The sequence below is a fragment of the Mytilus edulis genome, chromosome 13 (assembly GCF_963676685.1).
Source record: "Mytilus edulis chromosome 13, xbMytEdul2.2, whole genome shotgun sequence".
NCBI classification, from domain to species: Eukaryota; Metazoa; Mollusca; class Bivalvia; order Mytilida; family Mytilidae; genus Mytilus; species Mytilus edulis.
Window position 1 is genome coordinate 68,417,604 of NC_092356.1, and position 17,816 is coordinate 68,435,419.

Sequence of the window (17,816 nt, forward strand, 5' to 3'; positions counted from 1 at the left end):
GGTATCTGTCGTCCCTCTTTTAAGGCTGTGCTCTCTTTCAGTCAAAAACGTTTGTACCGTTTGTGTATCGTAGATGTATAAGTGTACTAATAGGCATAAAAGTGTCATAAGACTCTATCTTAATCGAACTTATTTTGATCTATTGACATAGTTTGAAAATGATTAGAATGTGATAGTGGTTCCTAATATTGACATTTGTACGTGTACAACATGACGCATATTGTCATAATAAGAATTGAAAAACATTGTCAGAAAAATTATATTTTTGATAATCATTTCAACCCCCTGGCAAAGATGTTTACCAACAGTTGATCTGTGCAGGTAAATTTTGATGCGATTTTTCCCTGTGTCTAGTTTTCAAAAGGTAGATGGCAAACGTATGCTTTTAAAAGTTATTTCAGAACATATGAATTGATACCAATATGCTTCAATAGTTGATGTTGATTACATTTGTGTACACATAAGATGTTAAATTATACTTACATTTTATACACGTGTTCCGCAAACGCAGGTTTATATCAATGAGATGTCTCTGATATGCGATAAAAAAAAACACTGTCCAAACAAGAAATCTTTCCACAAAGGTTACGATTTAGACTGAATTGTTATCTCTCCTCAAGTGCAGCAATACGTGTTAAGTAATTATAATACCTTAATCCTGAGGATTCCAACATGATATGTGTATATTAACTTAATTATTTGGGAAATCGGCAGAGATAGATATATTATTTAAAATAATATTGCTATGTTTTAAACGTTCATTTTGATGTTGATTAAATAAAAGAAAACTTACATAGTACACAAATTGATTTAAATCAGATATTTTTTTTAAATTGTTAATTTTTAAACATTGAGAGATTGACATTTCCGTTTGTTGGTATTAATTGGAGCGTGTTAATCTGTAGTATGTGTCAACACGTCCGAACAATGTGGGTTTACTATTTCCTATTTCTATTTTGAATACTAGACATGTTAACAGAATTATTCTACAAATTCAGAAAAAATAATGAGACTTTCAGTTAGCCTTATCTTCTTTCGACGGTTCTCTATTCTTCTTTCGTCACTTTCTTTGTTTGATTGTCAAAGGTATCGTGGTTTTGATCACCTAATATTCATTCAAGCAGTTTGCAAATTAGAGTAAGGAGAGACCATAACGTCATAGCAGAACATTTCTGAAGAAGTCAAGATAAAAGAAGTTCACCGATATTCAAATAATCGATTAAGAAGACAAATCAAAGAAGCAACGGAATTTAAGGAAATCACAGGAACTTCTCCAGAAATAAATTCTTGGTGGTCGACAGAGCGTGCGTTTACTGTTATGCATACATAAATTGTCATGGATATTCATACTGAGCCAAGATATCACAATCGGTAATAGGATACAAGCGGTACAGAAACTCTGCAGGAAGTAAAAACTTGTGTGTCGACAAAAGGAGCGTTTACTGTTATGCATACATGACGTGTCATGAATATCCACACTGAGCCAAGGTGTCATAATCGGTAATAGGATACAAGCGGTGCAGAAACTCTGCAGGAAGTAAAAACTTGTGCGTCGACATAGTCAGCAATGCATGAATCACCTGTAACCAGTTATCACAATTAATCAATATATCTCAATCGGTAATAGGATACAAGCCGTAAAGTAACAGATGAGAAGACTATAATGGTAACTAAAGATTTATGAAAATATGCCACTCGTGAATTGAGACGCTAACATACCGGTATTATATCAGCCCACATATTCGAGATATTGACTCTACAGCTTGTGTAACGATAATGTCTGTCGTTACAACTCATAACTCTGTTTGGAAAGCATTTTTGTTAGGAATTATCCATTTCTTATGAAGTCTTTTTGAATTCACTCATGGTTCTATGCTATGACCAATATATCACATATGTGGTAAGAAATATGTTAAGGCATTTAGTTAGTGATTGTCTTGTCTATTTTGTAAGTCTATAGTGTTTCAATTTTGCTCCAAATAGATCAATATTGTGCTATTTATTAATACCTCTAAACATCAAAATTAAGATTGGTAGTGCTTATTTATTTTAATATTGCATATCTGTATAAGACCTAATGTATGAATAATTGAATACTTGATTTAGAAATTTAAATTGGAATAATTGATTTATTCTCCTTTGTCTATAGTTATGCGTTATTTTTTTTTATCTTTAATGTGGGTTCGTGGTAAAGTGGTGAAGACCGATGGCTACAGTGTTGAAGGTCTGTATTTGGGCGCGGGAAATTTTAGTACCTCATAAAGGATGTTTTTCATTCTCACACACATATCGCTGGTACCTAGACCGGATTTATTTCAGAATAAATACTATTGGGGCCTCGATAGGTCAAAGTTGTCCCTACTTTAACCTGGCGATCAATCGTTTGCATTTCTACGGTTCTCTGTTCCCTCCGAGTAGCCCCGTGGTTCCCACCGTGTACTTCGGCTTCCTTCACAAGACGTACCCGTGTATTAGCACATCCTTTGTGTTAGTTAGTTTAAACATATTTATTTATAGTGAATAGGGAAACAAGTTTTGCAACTTATATTAATTCCTTTCCACTTTGCGGTTTTTTTAAACCTACAAGAGTGTCTTTAAAGTGCAAGAGATGTGTCTTTCTCTTAACACGGGTCAGCCATTTATCGTCCCCTTCCGACGGACTATCATCGTTTCCTCAAGACCATACTCGCAAATGGTGTCAAGGGAGAGCCGAAAATTCAGTCTCTGAAATGTTCATTCAGGAATGGGAATCGAACCAGGAACCTTACTTTGTGTTGGAGTGGAGATTGTCCTTGTAAATATTGTTGTTGATACGTTAGTGACACATCTCTATTTACGAGGATTGCATTGTACCAACAAGACTTTCGAATTTAGCTTAAGTTTAAACAACGCCATTTTGACATGTGTTTTTACATCGTTTATTGTATTTATATTGGGTCATATATGAAACTTATTGTTTTTGTTAATATTTCATTTTGATCGAGTAAAGCCATTTCAATTTCAATTGATAGTGTGTCTTATATGTTTTTGTGTGAAGGATCGCGACTGTTCAAACGTTAAACTAGCTGCATTTGTATTCACCTTTCCTAAGTGTGTACACTATTGTTCAGTGGTTGGGGTTGGTTGATGTCGTTCATAAGTTTTTCTCGTTTTTTCTATATAGATTAGACCATTGGTTTTTCTTTTACATCAGTCATTTTGAGGCCTTTTATAGCTTTATAGCTGGCTCAACCATTCATAAAATCTGTAGCTTCATGGATTGTTTAGTGAATAACAGCTAGAAAACAATTTGTTTAATTCTTTACATTCTCAAACCCAATATTTGCCATTTTTAATTTACATGTTTTTCTCGTAAGCTACCGTCAAATCCAAAGTTGACATTTCGTAACTAAGGAGCCGCCATGTTGACTTGCTGAAATCAGTAAATATGCAAAAATGCAATAGAATAGAAAATAAAAAATAACCTACCTTGCAAATCAATTTTAATACAACATTATACGAACTTCGATGGTACACGTATCAGAAAACGTTTTCATTTGTATGACGTCATGTTTTGAAATGACTTAAATGCGTTAATAACATCAAAAGACTTTCGCAGAATTTTATTTAATCTTATTTTGTTGATTTCTCCGAGCTCTTCTTATTATGCATCAATATTAAGAATAAAAGTTTTTGTCTTTTGTTTTTGTCTTTTTTTAACTGCAATTTTTAAAACAATAAAATCGGCAAATGGTTTGCAAATAGGTTCCAATACATGTGGAATATATTGTAACAGCCATTATTATGTATATCACTGAGTCTGCGCTAAGTATAGAGATATATGGAGAATTTTATCACGGTGTTGTTTAAAAAGCGAAAGAAGCACGTCATACTAGAATTATGCTGGAGGTGTGCTTTTATGAAGGTGGCCTTCTTTGGCAGTAGTTTTAAAATACTGGTAACGCATTTTTGTTAACATTGTATAGGAACATTATTTAGCAAAACAAATGGTACATATTGCAGATTAACAAAGCAAATAAACACGTATTAGTAATTGATATTTCATTTTTTAATTTCAGTTTTCAATATATGCATAGTAAAACGAACATGAATTAATGCCAGTAGATCGGAACTGTAATTTTCCGGCATTTGATGTCTTATCCTGAGACGGGAAAAGTCTGTTATTCCTTCACTTATTAAAGCCAATAGCTGTTGCTGTATCTCAGTCGCATCATTAATCAACCAATCAGAATATATTTGTGATAAGTATTTTTTTCAAGATGGCGTGTATGTCGACACACTTATAGTGATGCGAAGCAATAACCAAGATCCTATGATACTATGAAAATGTAAACAAAAGTAGGAAACTATTTTCTACACATATTGAATTCCACTATATTTCGATACCACTACTGAAGAAAGCTCGCACCATAGGGTATAACCCAGTCTGATATCTAACATTTTTGTATTGACATGTAATGGTGTTTTAACGCTCATCTTGCATTTACTGTTTTAAATTATTATTATAACTTTAGGTATTCAATTTATTTAGGTTTTTCTATCCCTAGGTTAGACTACATTGCATTTGCTTTAATTAGCAAACCTTCTATAAGCTTTTCTACTTTGCATTTCATTTTGCCGCCGAATTGCTTTGATTCGAGAGCCTTAAATGAGTCTTATGTAGACGAAGCAAGTGTCACGTGTAACAAATTATAGGCATGTTAACTCTGATCAGGGTTTGATTAAGTAATACAATAAGTGTTTTCGGTCTTTTTATTTTGTAATAAGTCTTCTTTCCTTCGGCATAACTATAGGTCTATGCTACCTTGTTATAAATAACCATCCAGTTGCTGTTGAAGTTTTTGCTGTTGTTACTTGCATAGTGGATTTAGAACCTGAAAAATACAAATATATAAAATTAAAAATATATTCTGGGAATGTTTGTTATAAGGCGAATATAAATTCATATTTCAAGAATAAAAATCCCTTCGATTTTAGTCTTACTATTCTCATTAAATCCTTATTTTATGATTATAGACGCATTATTATTATTCTGAGGTCTATCTATGAAAAGTAAAATAGCAATTCCAAATAACGAGAAAAAGCAGAAACGGAAAATCCGTCTTTAAATGACAAAATCAAGAGCACAAACACATCAAACGAAAGGAAACCAACTGTCACAATACTGATTAAATACATGCATTTTTCTATGTAGCAAATGGTGGATTAAACCTGTTTTATAGTTAGTTAAACCTCTAACTTGTATGACAGTTGCATAAAATTCTCTCATAAAAGGGCCATTGAAAAAAAGCCTTCGTGTTTCCAAAGACAACAAAGAGATTTAAACTTGTTACTGGAATATATATAAATCATCTAAAGATAAGATAATAAATAACGAAATAGGAATGAAATGTTATAAGGACTGCTATTTTTGTCATATTCTATATGTAGTTAATATTTTCTAATTCATTTATCTTACCACCCTGTTCAGTACATGTCCTCATAATGTCGATATTTTGTAATAAATTGTCAGAAAGAAATTTCCGTAATGTGAATTTCAGAGAGAATTTTCCGTTATGTGAATTTCAGGAAGAAGTTTCCGTAGTTTGAATATCCGAAAGTAATGTCCGTATTACTAATTTTATTCATTAAGTGAACCTGCACTATATTAAAATGTCTATCATAAATCAATATAACCGATTGTAAAATCAATTTCACTGAATTAATGTAAATTTTAAACATACACACCGCAAGTACCTCAGCTGACAGGACAGTATTGGCTTACAGGTGATGAACAAACCATGTGGTCTTGACAATTTACGAATTTGCTATCAGCACATGGCTCCTGTGTGGTGATTGGCACTGTAACATAAAATAATGTCACATTCCCTGTTTTATTTGTATACCACCTATTTCTTAATACAGTTTGGTTTTCTCTAACTTTTACTACCTTTATTGATTAAAGAATTTCTACAAAGACGGATCGTATAAAAGGTTGACGTTAATAAGTATTTGAACATGTCTATGCTTTGATATATACAAATGAGAATAATATTAGGACATGTGTAAAAGAGACATCAACCCGACCAAAGAGCATAAATCATTCGAAGGTTACAAATGGGTCATCACCACAGCATACAAAAAAAACACATCCAGAGGCAGGCTTCAGCTAGTCCTAAAACAATAATGTTTACCAGTTCAGCATTTGATGTAGGGTCTAGAGGATTTCTACTCCAGGAATTGATTACCTAAGGTATATTTCTTTTGATCGTACATATCCCTTTTCAGTGGTACTAAAACTTACATGTTTGTAACGATTTCCGGGGGAAATGATGAATCCACCGTGCTTGGTTCAGTTTTTATTCTGAAACGTTTTAGTATCACGAATTTCCAAGAATTGCTCATTGTATGTCAGCTTTGTACCCTCTACTATTAATATTGCATAGAACAAACAATAACGAAGAACGTACATTTAAATTAAAAAGTATAAAATAGCAAGTTACTCTTATATTACGGTTTAAAGAACAGTAATGACAAACACTATATCAACATAACATTGTAGTACTGAAAGCAATGGCATAGTTCTGAAACCTGCTGATATGATACAAAGTCGTTTTACACTATTATTTCAGTAATGCCATTTCAATTTCTAAGTTAAACATTAATAATCGGATAATAATAGTACAATAGCATTTATCGGTTTGAAACACGATTTCTTTGACTAGTCTCCAGGAATACAATTGTTTATCTTGTGTAGCATAATTTACACAAACCACAAAGTTTACAACTTAACGGGCATCTGCCACTAAATGGTGATTGACATATATCTGGATCCTGACAGTTGACAAACTGTTCATCTACACATTGTTTTAAGGCTGGTATCGTCTGCTGTTTTGCAGTTAGCGTTGATTGTATATTTTGCACTGATGATATTGTCTGCTGACCTGTAGTTTGCGTTGTTTGTATACTTTTTACAGTTGTTGCTGGCATCACTGTTAAAGAGATATATTTTAGTTCATAAACAGTTCAGCAAAAACAAATGAACAATATTGCTGCATGCATTTGATTTACAAATCTCTACTGTTTTTGTTTATCAATTTATAAATTATTTTAACTAACGGTTTAATAGACTTTTAACAACTAACACACGACATCTCTTGAAAGATACAGAAGTAAACAAAACAAAGTGAAATATCTTGAATTGATATATATATTAGAACCCAATAATATTATCTTCAGGCAAATAACATTATACTGGCATTCATAGTACATTATCTACTGAACATGTATAATTGTAAAATAACCTATTATAGCGAAGTTTTAATATCAAGTTTAACACTGTGCATTACTATGGCCTTTGTTTGAGGTTGATACGAGGAATATCGTCCTCGGTTAATATAATCTGAACTGGTCAATGTATAACGTACTGACCTCGTCAAGAGTGCATAATTGATACATATCCACCCATAAGATGTATACTCTTTTAATTATTTGTTTCGATTAATAAAATCGTGCAATATAATTTTTTTATCTGCTGCTTTCAGTCGTCCTTAAGAAATATAGTTGAACCTGTGACTTATAAAAAAAATAATCAAATTAGTTAAAGTATATTGAATTACATTCCATATGGTGTAGCATTCTCCTGTTTTAATTTGATATAACGATCACGTGTTTAAAATAATATGTCATGTACCTGAAGCCTTGTATTGAAGGTCAGTATACAAAATGAAAAAACATTCATGCAGCACCTGCATACGGAGTATATATCCCCCAATTAATACGATATTCCCAGGCTTGTATTTCCTGTCATGCTTTCCTTGACAGAGGGTTGCTGCTCAAAGGAATATCAGCAGATCCGAGAAAAGTTGAAGCAATTCGTAACACCAATTTACCGAGTTACATATCGGAAGTACGTAGCTTTTTAGCGATGACTAACTACGTTGAAAAATTTATACCAGAATATTCTACAATTACCGAACCATTAAGACATTTAACAAAGCAAGGAGTGACATGGACATGGACTTCAGAACAACAACAATCGTTTAAGGCACTTAAATAGGATTTTATGAACAATAGGATAATGGCTTATTTTGATCCAAGAAAGGTCACCGTTCTTATAGTTGATGCAAGTCCAGTAGGTGTTGGTGCATCACTTACTCAGGATGGCAGGGTTAACGCATACGCAAGCCGTGCGCTTAGTGATGTAGAAAAAACGATACAGTCAGACAGAGCGAGAAGGACTAACCATAGTATGGGCTATAGAACGCTTTCATCTTTACCTGTACGGACACAAATTTACACTCGTTACCGATCATCAACCACTGGAATGTATTTTCAACAATCCAAAATCGAAACCGCCAGCGAGAATTTAAAGATGCAAACGTATAATTTCGATGTTAAGTACAAATCAGGAAAATCAAATGCCGCAGACTACATGTCAAGACATCCGAATATTAACGAAGCAAATCGAACTGATCATTCAGAGGTAGCAGAAGAATTCGTGAATTATATATCAGAGAACGCAATACCGAAAGCAATTACAATTGAAGAAATTGCATTAGAGTCCAAAGCCGATATGAATATTCAGTATGTTATCAAAGCCGTGAAAGCCAGACAGTACTCCAATACAGAAACATTCAAAATATATAGCTTTCCTTATTCGTATATGATTAACGAAAATATTCTTACACATATGTTTTATGTGACCCGATCTTTTACACTTAACCAAATTTAAATTTTGATTTAATCATATAGTACGCAGGGAAGATATTTGTGTATATCATAGATTATATGAATACAAATTTGTACAAATAAGATCATCTGATGGCGGCTACTTGCAGCTTCATTTGTTCTAAACAATTTGAAACCTCTTTCATGTTTTTTTATGCAAATAATTCAACTTATATTCATAGCTTGTTCGAATGATGTACGATAACACCACTGTCCCAGGTTTGGTGCACCTTCAACTACTTTAACCGCACTACATTCTGTATGTGCATGTCGAAATCAGAAGCCTCTTATTCCATGGTTATCGTCTGTTACTGTAAATTAAATTTGATTTCATTCATTATTTTGTACATAAATAAGACCGTTAGTTTTCTCATTTGATTTGTTTTACATTTGTGATTTCAGTGTCTTAGCTGATTATGCGATATGGGTTTCAACCAGAGCTGAACATTTTTAAAATATCACGTGTTCAGATCCTACTTACGACAACAATCTTGTGGTGCACAATGTCCGCTGGTAATATCTACCCATATTCGACCTTGCATTACAGAATCCTATAAACAGATGAAGATTCCAATTCAGTTGAGCTGTGATCTGAAACCTTATAAACACATATTATTCTATCGTAGTAAACCACTGGTAGCCTATGTTTATTTCCGTAAAGGACGTCTTAAATTTTTGAAATACTTTTCTTTACTTAATCTGATACGTTTGAAACGTGTTTTTAACCTATACAGATATATAAAAATAAAAAAGGCAAACAAATACAGAGAGAGAGAAGGGATTGTTTGTTACATTCTATTTAATGATTGTAATTGTTCACTCTCTTTCCTTTGATTAAATGTTAGGTTCTTATGACTTTATGTGTGTGTGTGTATATATAGATACTGTAATGGATGGTGATACTTTGATAAAATAAATCTTATCTTATCTTATCTAATCTTATATCTGTTTTCCGTTAATTGTAAAGACATAATTATGGACTATGATTTTCTTTTCGAATAGTTTGATAGTTTGTACCGCCAGAGCCTTCAATAACTATATATACGGTATGGGTTTTCCCCATTGGTGAAGGTCTTGCTGTTGCATATAATTGTTTAAATCAGCGTCCGTTGGCCTCTGAGCGTAAGTTGACAAGTATTTGCAAACTGTGCATCTAGTGCAGTACACTTGGTACCGTTTATGTTTAATTACTACCATTCGATATGTATATATGAAATTCATTGAAAATCTATGGAGGAGGAAATAGGGAGTATAATTTATATATTTGAACATTGAGGTTCTTCTTATTTTAAAACTAAGGTGAGTTGTTACGCGGATTTACGTACAAAATGGAAAAATGTTACTCAATGGGGGTATACTTATTGGTGATTACTAGATATTTGTAAACACAAAATTGTGTTGCTCGATGTGAAAAGTATATCACACAGAAAACTAAGAAATTAACTTACTGGACAGAAAACCAGAATCAAATGTTTACCGCCATAGTTTTTGTAACTTCCAGTATATTGGCAGTTGCGTACATAACTAAATGATCTTCTACCAAATATATTGGTTCCATGGCCATTATTTGTAGGTTGATGGAAAAAGCTTTCGTAATACCAGTTCTGTATCCCTCCATGTATTGGATAGAAATCACATGTTGTCCTAGAGTGAACTTCTGACATAGTTAATTGAACGATACAAACTGCAGCCATAACTCCTTGTGCAAGCCAGTGATAAGAGAACCTTTCCTAAAAATAAATGATAAACGACGTAAGATATATAGTGCATGTAGATTTTAGGGTAAAACATTAACTAATAATCTAGTCATATAGATAAATGTCATGTTTTATATTTAATTGTGGACGAATATCAACTTTATCAATAAGGCATCAATTAATTAAAAAAATTCAATTGAAGCAAATACCCCCTTCTATTATATATTTATCAATCAATCAACAACATGACGGCGATAAACGTCCTGTTACTATAAATTGCTTAAAAATGCGAAAAATGTTTCCAATTTCTTTTAAAGACTTTCTCCATATAGTTAGTAATCCACCTCAATAGAAGCCTTTTAAGCTTACCATAGGATTTGTGTTTTGCTCATTGTTACAAGCATATATTTAGAGACCCTTTGAAGATATATGGGCTTGTTAGAATTGCAATTTGCAATATTTTTTCTCTATCGATTTATGAATTTCGAACAGCGGTTTACTACTGCTAACTCAATTGATAAATAAGCATTTATATTATTTTGAAAAATTAATTAAGCGTGATCTTACCATTGTCTAGACCTTGCAGATCACACTTTGGACTGAATTAGATAGATAAGAATGACCTATATAGTGGGAGATATTATGGACATAATTGTGCAAATCGTGATACAAGCATGAAATTTGGTATAAAGGTTGACTAAATGATAATTAAAAAAAATCCGCTGCTGGCCAGAAAAAAAAATCATTTTTTCAAGATGGCCACCACACATTTCGGAAATGGCGTCATTACAAATTGACAATAATTCGTTAATCCTTTAAAAGGTGTGTTATATGTAAAATCCATTGTTACATTTTATAAAAAGTAAAGGACAGCTCCTACATTACGACTAGACAATACATTAAAGAAACTAAAGGTGACTTCCGGTTTCAAAATGCTTTTGATGTGCTCTTGCATTACAATGCCTCTGCTTCCTGGCAAATAATTCACATCGTGCCTCGCTTCATACTTAAGCCTAAACAAAAACGTCCTTTACACCTGAAAAACCTTCCATTGTTAGCCAAGCTGGCCTTTTGCCTTTCTTATGACAATTCGACAAAGTGCCACATCCACTAAATGAATAGACGAAAGGAAGAGCAGCTACACAAGGACCAAACGCATTTGATATGTCACGTGCAGGAAGCCATCAATTCGTTATTCCTTCCATAACCTATCCTCAATTTGTTCTACCTAATTTTGCGATTGCTGCAATTCTTGATACTATTACATCTGTGTCAGTACTACCTAAAATTACATTTTACAACACTTTTCATAATCATGCCGAACATGGACACACATTCGTGTATCTGCTGCTTCTTCATGATAACAAGGTAATAGATAGGAAGTATCTTTATTGAAATTGCAAAGGATATTTTCACCATGAGTAACATACACATTTTTATTAGTCTCTTAAGAAGCAATTTTGTCAAGCAAGAAACTTGCACAATTTCGTTTTGTTGTCATCTTCACAGAGAAAACTACTCCATACCATTGGTGTTCTACTAGAACCAACACCTTTCCATCTGGCACAAGAACCTTGCCTTTGTCTTGTCACAGCCTTTAAATTATTCATTTAGTAAACATCAAATACAATGTCTACTTTTTGAATACTTATCGATGCAAGATTTTATATAAGGCAGTATGACATCATTAGCATAATCATCAAATATTTTTGCCCAACTTTGTGACCTGGAATTAACCATTGCTGCCCCACCAACGATAAATGCGTCCGAATTTGGATCAGCAAATCGCAGAATGTTTCAAGTGAACTCATTTGCAGCGATTTAATACCACTATTTCAAGTGACATCCTGAGATAAAGACGGAAGAGCAGTTTGGTTTCTATGGATAAAGAAATATTCCAAGTAAAACTGTCTACTGTGACAAAAAATTAAAAGTCTAGAAAAGATTTGCAATCACTTTTAAGGTTCTCTAGCTTTGTTTTTGTCAACGACGTTTCCAGTTTCATTTTGCGGCCAAAATAGGAAGTTGTTCTTTTTTATTTGGTTATAAAAAGCAGGTTCTGCTTCGTTTTGCATTTGCTTCAACAGATCTTCGTATTGTGTGGACCAATATCTTGGAGTTTATTTACATATCTTACTTGTTTCCGAATCAACAATTTCCAAATGGAGTATTTTTTCTTTACAAATCTGATGACTCTTTTAGAAATGAATTTCCAAACTCGTTTTGCAAAACCTTTAAAGCTGTTTTAAGAAATCTTTTTGTGTTTTCGTAGAGTCTTCATTATGTCGTTCGTCTGTTTTAGAATGACCCAAACCACTAGATCTTTCACATTAATCTTCTAGTATACTGACTCCTGGTCCAGCTATCATCCATTTGTATGAAAGGGAGCTTCGGTTAATCCTATGGCACCAACATTGCCCTCATCAATTGCATTATTCTGTTTTTGTGCCTGATCAATTGTGTAATAAGAAAGAAATTTGCTGGTCTTACGTACAGTGAAATTATCATTTTCAAATTCCATTGCCACCTGAGGGTGATGTTCGGGAAGGGAAGTCATATCTCGGAGATGAGTCGGTAACGATCGAGCATAATTTACATGATCAAGACCTAAAACAATCCGCTATCATGCTTTATACATGTTATATGGACTGTTTGAAAAGAAGGAAATATCACTCATGAAATGAGCATAATACCAAAATCAGAAGAAGTCCTTAATTTATAATTGAACACCAGGAATTAAACTTTGGTCGAGATGACTCTATTTCCTTACACCAGTCTTTTAAATCGCTGAACGTCACAGAGTCATTACATAATTATATATTCTGAGTTTATCTTTCATAATCTAAAATTAACAATTTTTAAGCAAATACATGCAGTTGTCTGATGCGCCTGTCTAGTCCTATGGAACATTTGAACATACATAAAAAGAATCTGCCGTTCTTGGTGTTGCAATATTGGCTTCAGTAAGACATGTCTATCCCCTATCAAGCAATATATAACCCAGAGTTTTATATTAAGTTATTTCAATGTGCAATCCACCAAACATGACGATACACTTATATATTTCCTTACAAATCAGGCCATTCCCACTGAATTTACTTAGGCATTTCCAAAAGTGGCTGATCTGCAGTTACAATTGATGTTTCTCCGGAATTAACCAAATTTTCGCCTTAACCATCGAATACCTGAGAATTGCCTGGTAGTGCATACAAATCGCTTTTGATGTCTATAAATAGTTTGCACATGCGCAAAAGTGTGAAACACATGTGTATCATAATACACATGGCACGGATTATATTTAATAATAACACTATTATTATGCAATACCACGTTTGTTGCATTGTAAGGGTGAACAGTCCGACATTCATCTATATAATGTTCCAAATTGTGTTTTCATTCAAATATCAAAAGTGATGTAATGTTTTAGCCTTGTGCAAGGTTAACTGTTTTTGTTTGAGGTTTTTCTATAATTGAAGGTAATAATTAGGTTTTAAAAAAATATGTTTGTTCTCCATTTAAACTGTATACCTTACAACAACATTATTTTCATTTACCTGAGTACATTATATTATTTGACGGCATTGTGGTCAAGATTATGGTTCTTTTTCTGAAATTGTTTATCATCTAACCCCTTATTGTATTGATTTTCTTTTAACATTGTGACATAGATCAAAGGACAAGGTATGATAAGGGACGTTTCTGCCCCCCCCCCCCTTTTTCGAGAATTTTTAAACTTTAAAGTTGAAACCCATCACGCCTGTGTAATGAACTGCAGTATCTGATCGTCCATGTAGAATCTTATTTTAAGGTGTTATGTACTCAAATATGTTCAAACAGAGACCTTGAAAAGCCCTAAACGACGAAAAGTGTAAAAAATCTACAATTTCGTCATGTTCGGAGACAAAATTTTACATCAGCGCCAACGTAGACCATCTGGAAAATTTCAACCATCAACTGTACTCTTATGTATCATTCACATAATAAAATATCATGGTGGTCTACGTTGGCGCTCATGTCTAAAAATTTGAAAAATAATCCGATTGTTTACATATTTTGACAAGTCATTATAATACGTCACAGTGAAATCATTCCGGGATCCATAACTGATCAGAATATCACGTACGGATTGTTTTATGTCATATCCGTCATCAAGACATGTCACTATCTTAAAGAAATATGTTGTACGTGAAATTAGACCAATAATGATCAAAATAGTCCAACACTGGGCAGCCAAATACAGAGTTGTGTCCCTTGAGATATGGTGAATTAATTTTTATTCATTATAATTTTCAAATATTCAACGAAATCTTGCAAATGAATTTTATAATAAATTCTCAATATATTAAAACTCTTTTTGTAGTTCTGAAGAAAATAATTTCATCAAAACGTATATATTTTGCACTTTGAAATTTTCTATTTAACCATCTACAGAAAAATAGATTTATGTATCATATAAATTTTGTGCATATGTTTGTTCCCGGCCGACTGTGCGAGGGCTGAAAAGCCAGTCAAGGTCGTTAAACTCTTCCATATATATTTGTTACCTGACGGGTTAGGACTTCACCAGTGCAATGTGTATAATTTATTAGTTATTTGAACAGACTGAATAAGAATAGTAAAATCTCTTGTATCAGATATTACTTGCATAAATACAAATTGGATAAGACCCATGGCAAACAAACTTATGAAGTATGTCCAAAAAACATGTGTATTTTGTGTGTCTGGAGTTCTATGTAAGTGACAAAATGTCGAGCACGTTCGTTTATTTAGATCAGTTCGTCCATTCATCCGTCCGTTCGTCTGTTTCTGTCCGGACATATACGTCTAGCGATCTCCTTCAGTTTTGGACCTAAAAAGCTTTTTATTTATAATAGAGGTGTGTATGTCTACATGCATGGTTTTGATTTTTTAATAAAATTTTCTTTAAATGTCCGGTATATTTGTTACAAGCTATAAATATAAAGAGTCGGTTATCCTCCTACAGTTTTTGAGATACAGCTTTAAGACATAATAGGTTTAATGTACACATAATTGAAGCATGCATTGCCATCGGATTTCTATTATTCTTCAAATATTTTAAAAATGTCAGATTTTTGGACTTAGTCAATATTTCTTGCTACTTAAAAAACAGTTAGGGTAGTTGTTGAATATTCACCAAAAACGGTAGCTGAACTTGTTTTCCCTCTCACTTGCTATTGTAGGCACAACTTGCACTACTTGTACTATAGTTTTATATCCCTAATTCAATAAATAAGATTTTTTTAATTAACTTCAAATATCTATTCAATACCGGAAACGTTGAACTTGGTGAATACTACAGCCGATTTCATTGAGTGTGAAGTCAAAGGTAATATTTTTAGTTAGCTTGCTTGTTAGATGAACCATATAGTCATTGTTAGGTCAGGTTAACTACCCTCTTTTAAGAATATACTACTCCAGCAGATTACCAATCTATCTGTCTGATGGTCTATGCTACTTCGAAAGGAAGGTAGAAAACCTTACATAATAATGACTTCACAGTTCAGCTAACAAGCAAGCTTACCAAAGATTTTACCTTTGACTTCACACTCAATGAAATCGGCTGTAAACCCTGAAAGTTGAAACCTTTTGGCTGGACATTCAGTCCTGCAAGTGAAGACATTCAGAATGAAAATAATAAATAGATCAACATTGAAAGGAGAAATATAGGTTGAAGACGAGTGCACCCGCACCAGCGGGGATGGAACTCACAACATAAGTGTTGACTGGCTAGTGATTACAGAAGTAACTTCTTAGACTACTGGGCCACCGAGACCCTTTAATGAAGTATGTCTACGTTTCTAATCAAATTCGAATGTTTTGGGGTTTCATGAAATACTACTTACCAACAACTGTTTCATTTAAAAAAAAATCATAAAATTTTGGATAAGATAAGGAGATGTGGTATGATTGCACATGATACTATACACCGGCGATCAATGTGCTAATTTCAGGATATATATCGTAAAAATAATGAATGTTTAGAGAAGCTTGAAGATGTTCATGCCTCTTTCGTCTACGTATCTTAATGAGTTTTTAACGTCTTAAACCCTGACCTCATCGAAAACTTTGAACTTTGTTTTCAGCATTTCAGTCTTTAAAATATTGTGTTAAGTGTTAAAAAGTTCACAGTGTACGATTCTTTAAGTGACAAACAATGACATTGTACAGGCTATGCATATTTGCTATACATACTGTATAAATCTGATACTGAATCTTCAATAGTAGTTTTAATGTACCGGTAATCATCATGTAAATGTAAATGCTATATTCATAACTTCAACTATTATTTATGAATTATAAGTGCGCCACTTCTTTTATAACTTAAAGTTTTTTTATGCCCCAGTTATGGGCATTATGTTTTCTGGTCTGTGCGTCCGTATGTACGTTCGTCCGTTAATCCGTCCGCCCGTCCCTCCGTCCGTCCGTTTGTCCGTTTGTTCGTCCATATGTCCCACTTCATGGTAAAGTTTTTGGTCGAGGTAGTTTTTGATGAAATTGAAGTCCAATCAACTTGAAAATTAGTACACATGTTCCCTATGATACGATAGTTCTAATTTTAATGCCAAATTAGAGATGTTGCCCCATTTTCACGGTAAACTATACTGGGGACACATTCTTGTTTATTTTACCTATTAACTTGTTAATGTTTATACTTACTAATTATTATGTGACAATATGATTTGTATTTATCCTTTTTTTTTTAATAAACCGACCATTTCTTTGATAGCTATCTTTTATTTAATACTAAAATTGAGAATGAAATGGGGAATGTGTCAAAGAGACAACAACCGAAGGCCACCAATGGGTCTTCAATGCTGCGAGAAACTTCCGCATCCTGAGGCATCTTTAAGCTGGCCCCCAAACAAATATGTATACTAGTTCACTAATAATTGACGTCATACTAAACTCCAAATAATACGCAAGAAGCTAAAATAAAAAATCATACAACACTAAAAAAGGTCAGAGGCTCCTGACTTGGGACATGCGCAAAAATGCGGTGGGGTTAAACTTTTTTTTTTTTTAGATCTCAACCCTGTTTTTGGTAACAGCATATGATTTAATATTTACATCATCAAGACATAATAATAATGCCAAAAACCTACTTCGGTTTACAAAAAAAAAAAAACATTATTTAACCGTTGCTAAGCACTATTTTGGTTGCTAATCATTTTATCAGCATGATATACAATTGACTTGCTTTCATTTCTTACTGCTAGTTATTCTTTTATGTATTAATCTAACTAACCTGATTTTACTCTAATTTGTACAATTAAAATCAAAAAGTTTTTTTTTCTAGTTCAATTTAATTTCTATCTTTTTTTTTAACTGAAATTGAAGTGACTTTTCATTTGCAAACTCAAGTTAGTGTTAAACAAACAATATTATTTT

The 17,816-nt window shown here is 33.1% G+C and overlaps 1 protein-coding gene and 1 long non-coding RNA gene across 2 annotated transcripts in view; both read right to left on the reverse strand.

Moving 5' to 3' along the window:
- Nucleotides 1–569, reverse strand: part of LOC139500640 (uncharacterized) — a 2,629-nt gene extending 2,060 nt beyond the window's left edge. Inside the window, exon 1 of the long non-coding RNA XR_011658323.1 lies at nucleotides 484–569. This is a non-coding gene — a long non-coding RNA (uncharacterized lncRNA). The remainder of the gene's footprint in view (nucleotides 1–483) is intronic.
- A 5,168-nt stretch (nucleotides 570–5,737) lies between these two features.
- LOC139500501 (uncharacterized) lies at nucleotides 5,738–12,016 on the reverse strand. The gene is made up of 5 exons (XM_071289242.1): nucleotides 11,933–12,016; nucleotides 10,158–10,439; nucleotides 9,191–9,260; nucleotides 6,753–6,971; nucleotides 5,738–5,841 (listed from the first exon to the last, which is right to left on the reverse strand). The coding sequence occupies exons 1-5, from the start codon at nucleotides 12,014–12,016 to the stop codon at nucleotides 5,738–5,740; spliced, it is 759 nt and encodes a 252-aa protein (XP_071145343.1).
- Nucleotides 12,017–17,816: the final 5,800 nt, after the last annotated feature.

Coding starts and splice junctions, on each gene's coding strand:
- LOC139500501 (XM_071289242.1), bottom strand. CDS start 12,016: ATGAATAATTTAAAGGCTGTGACAAGACAAAGGCAAGGTTCTTGTGCC. Junction 9,261..10,157: donor TGATTCTGGTTTTCTGTCCA/GTAAGTTAATTT, acceptor ATCTGTTTATAG/GATTCTGTAATGCAAGGTCG. Junction 5,842..6,752: donor GTTAAGTTGTAAACTTTGTG/GTTTGTGTAAAT, acceptor TTTATGTTACAG/TGCCAATCACCACACAGGAG.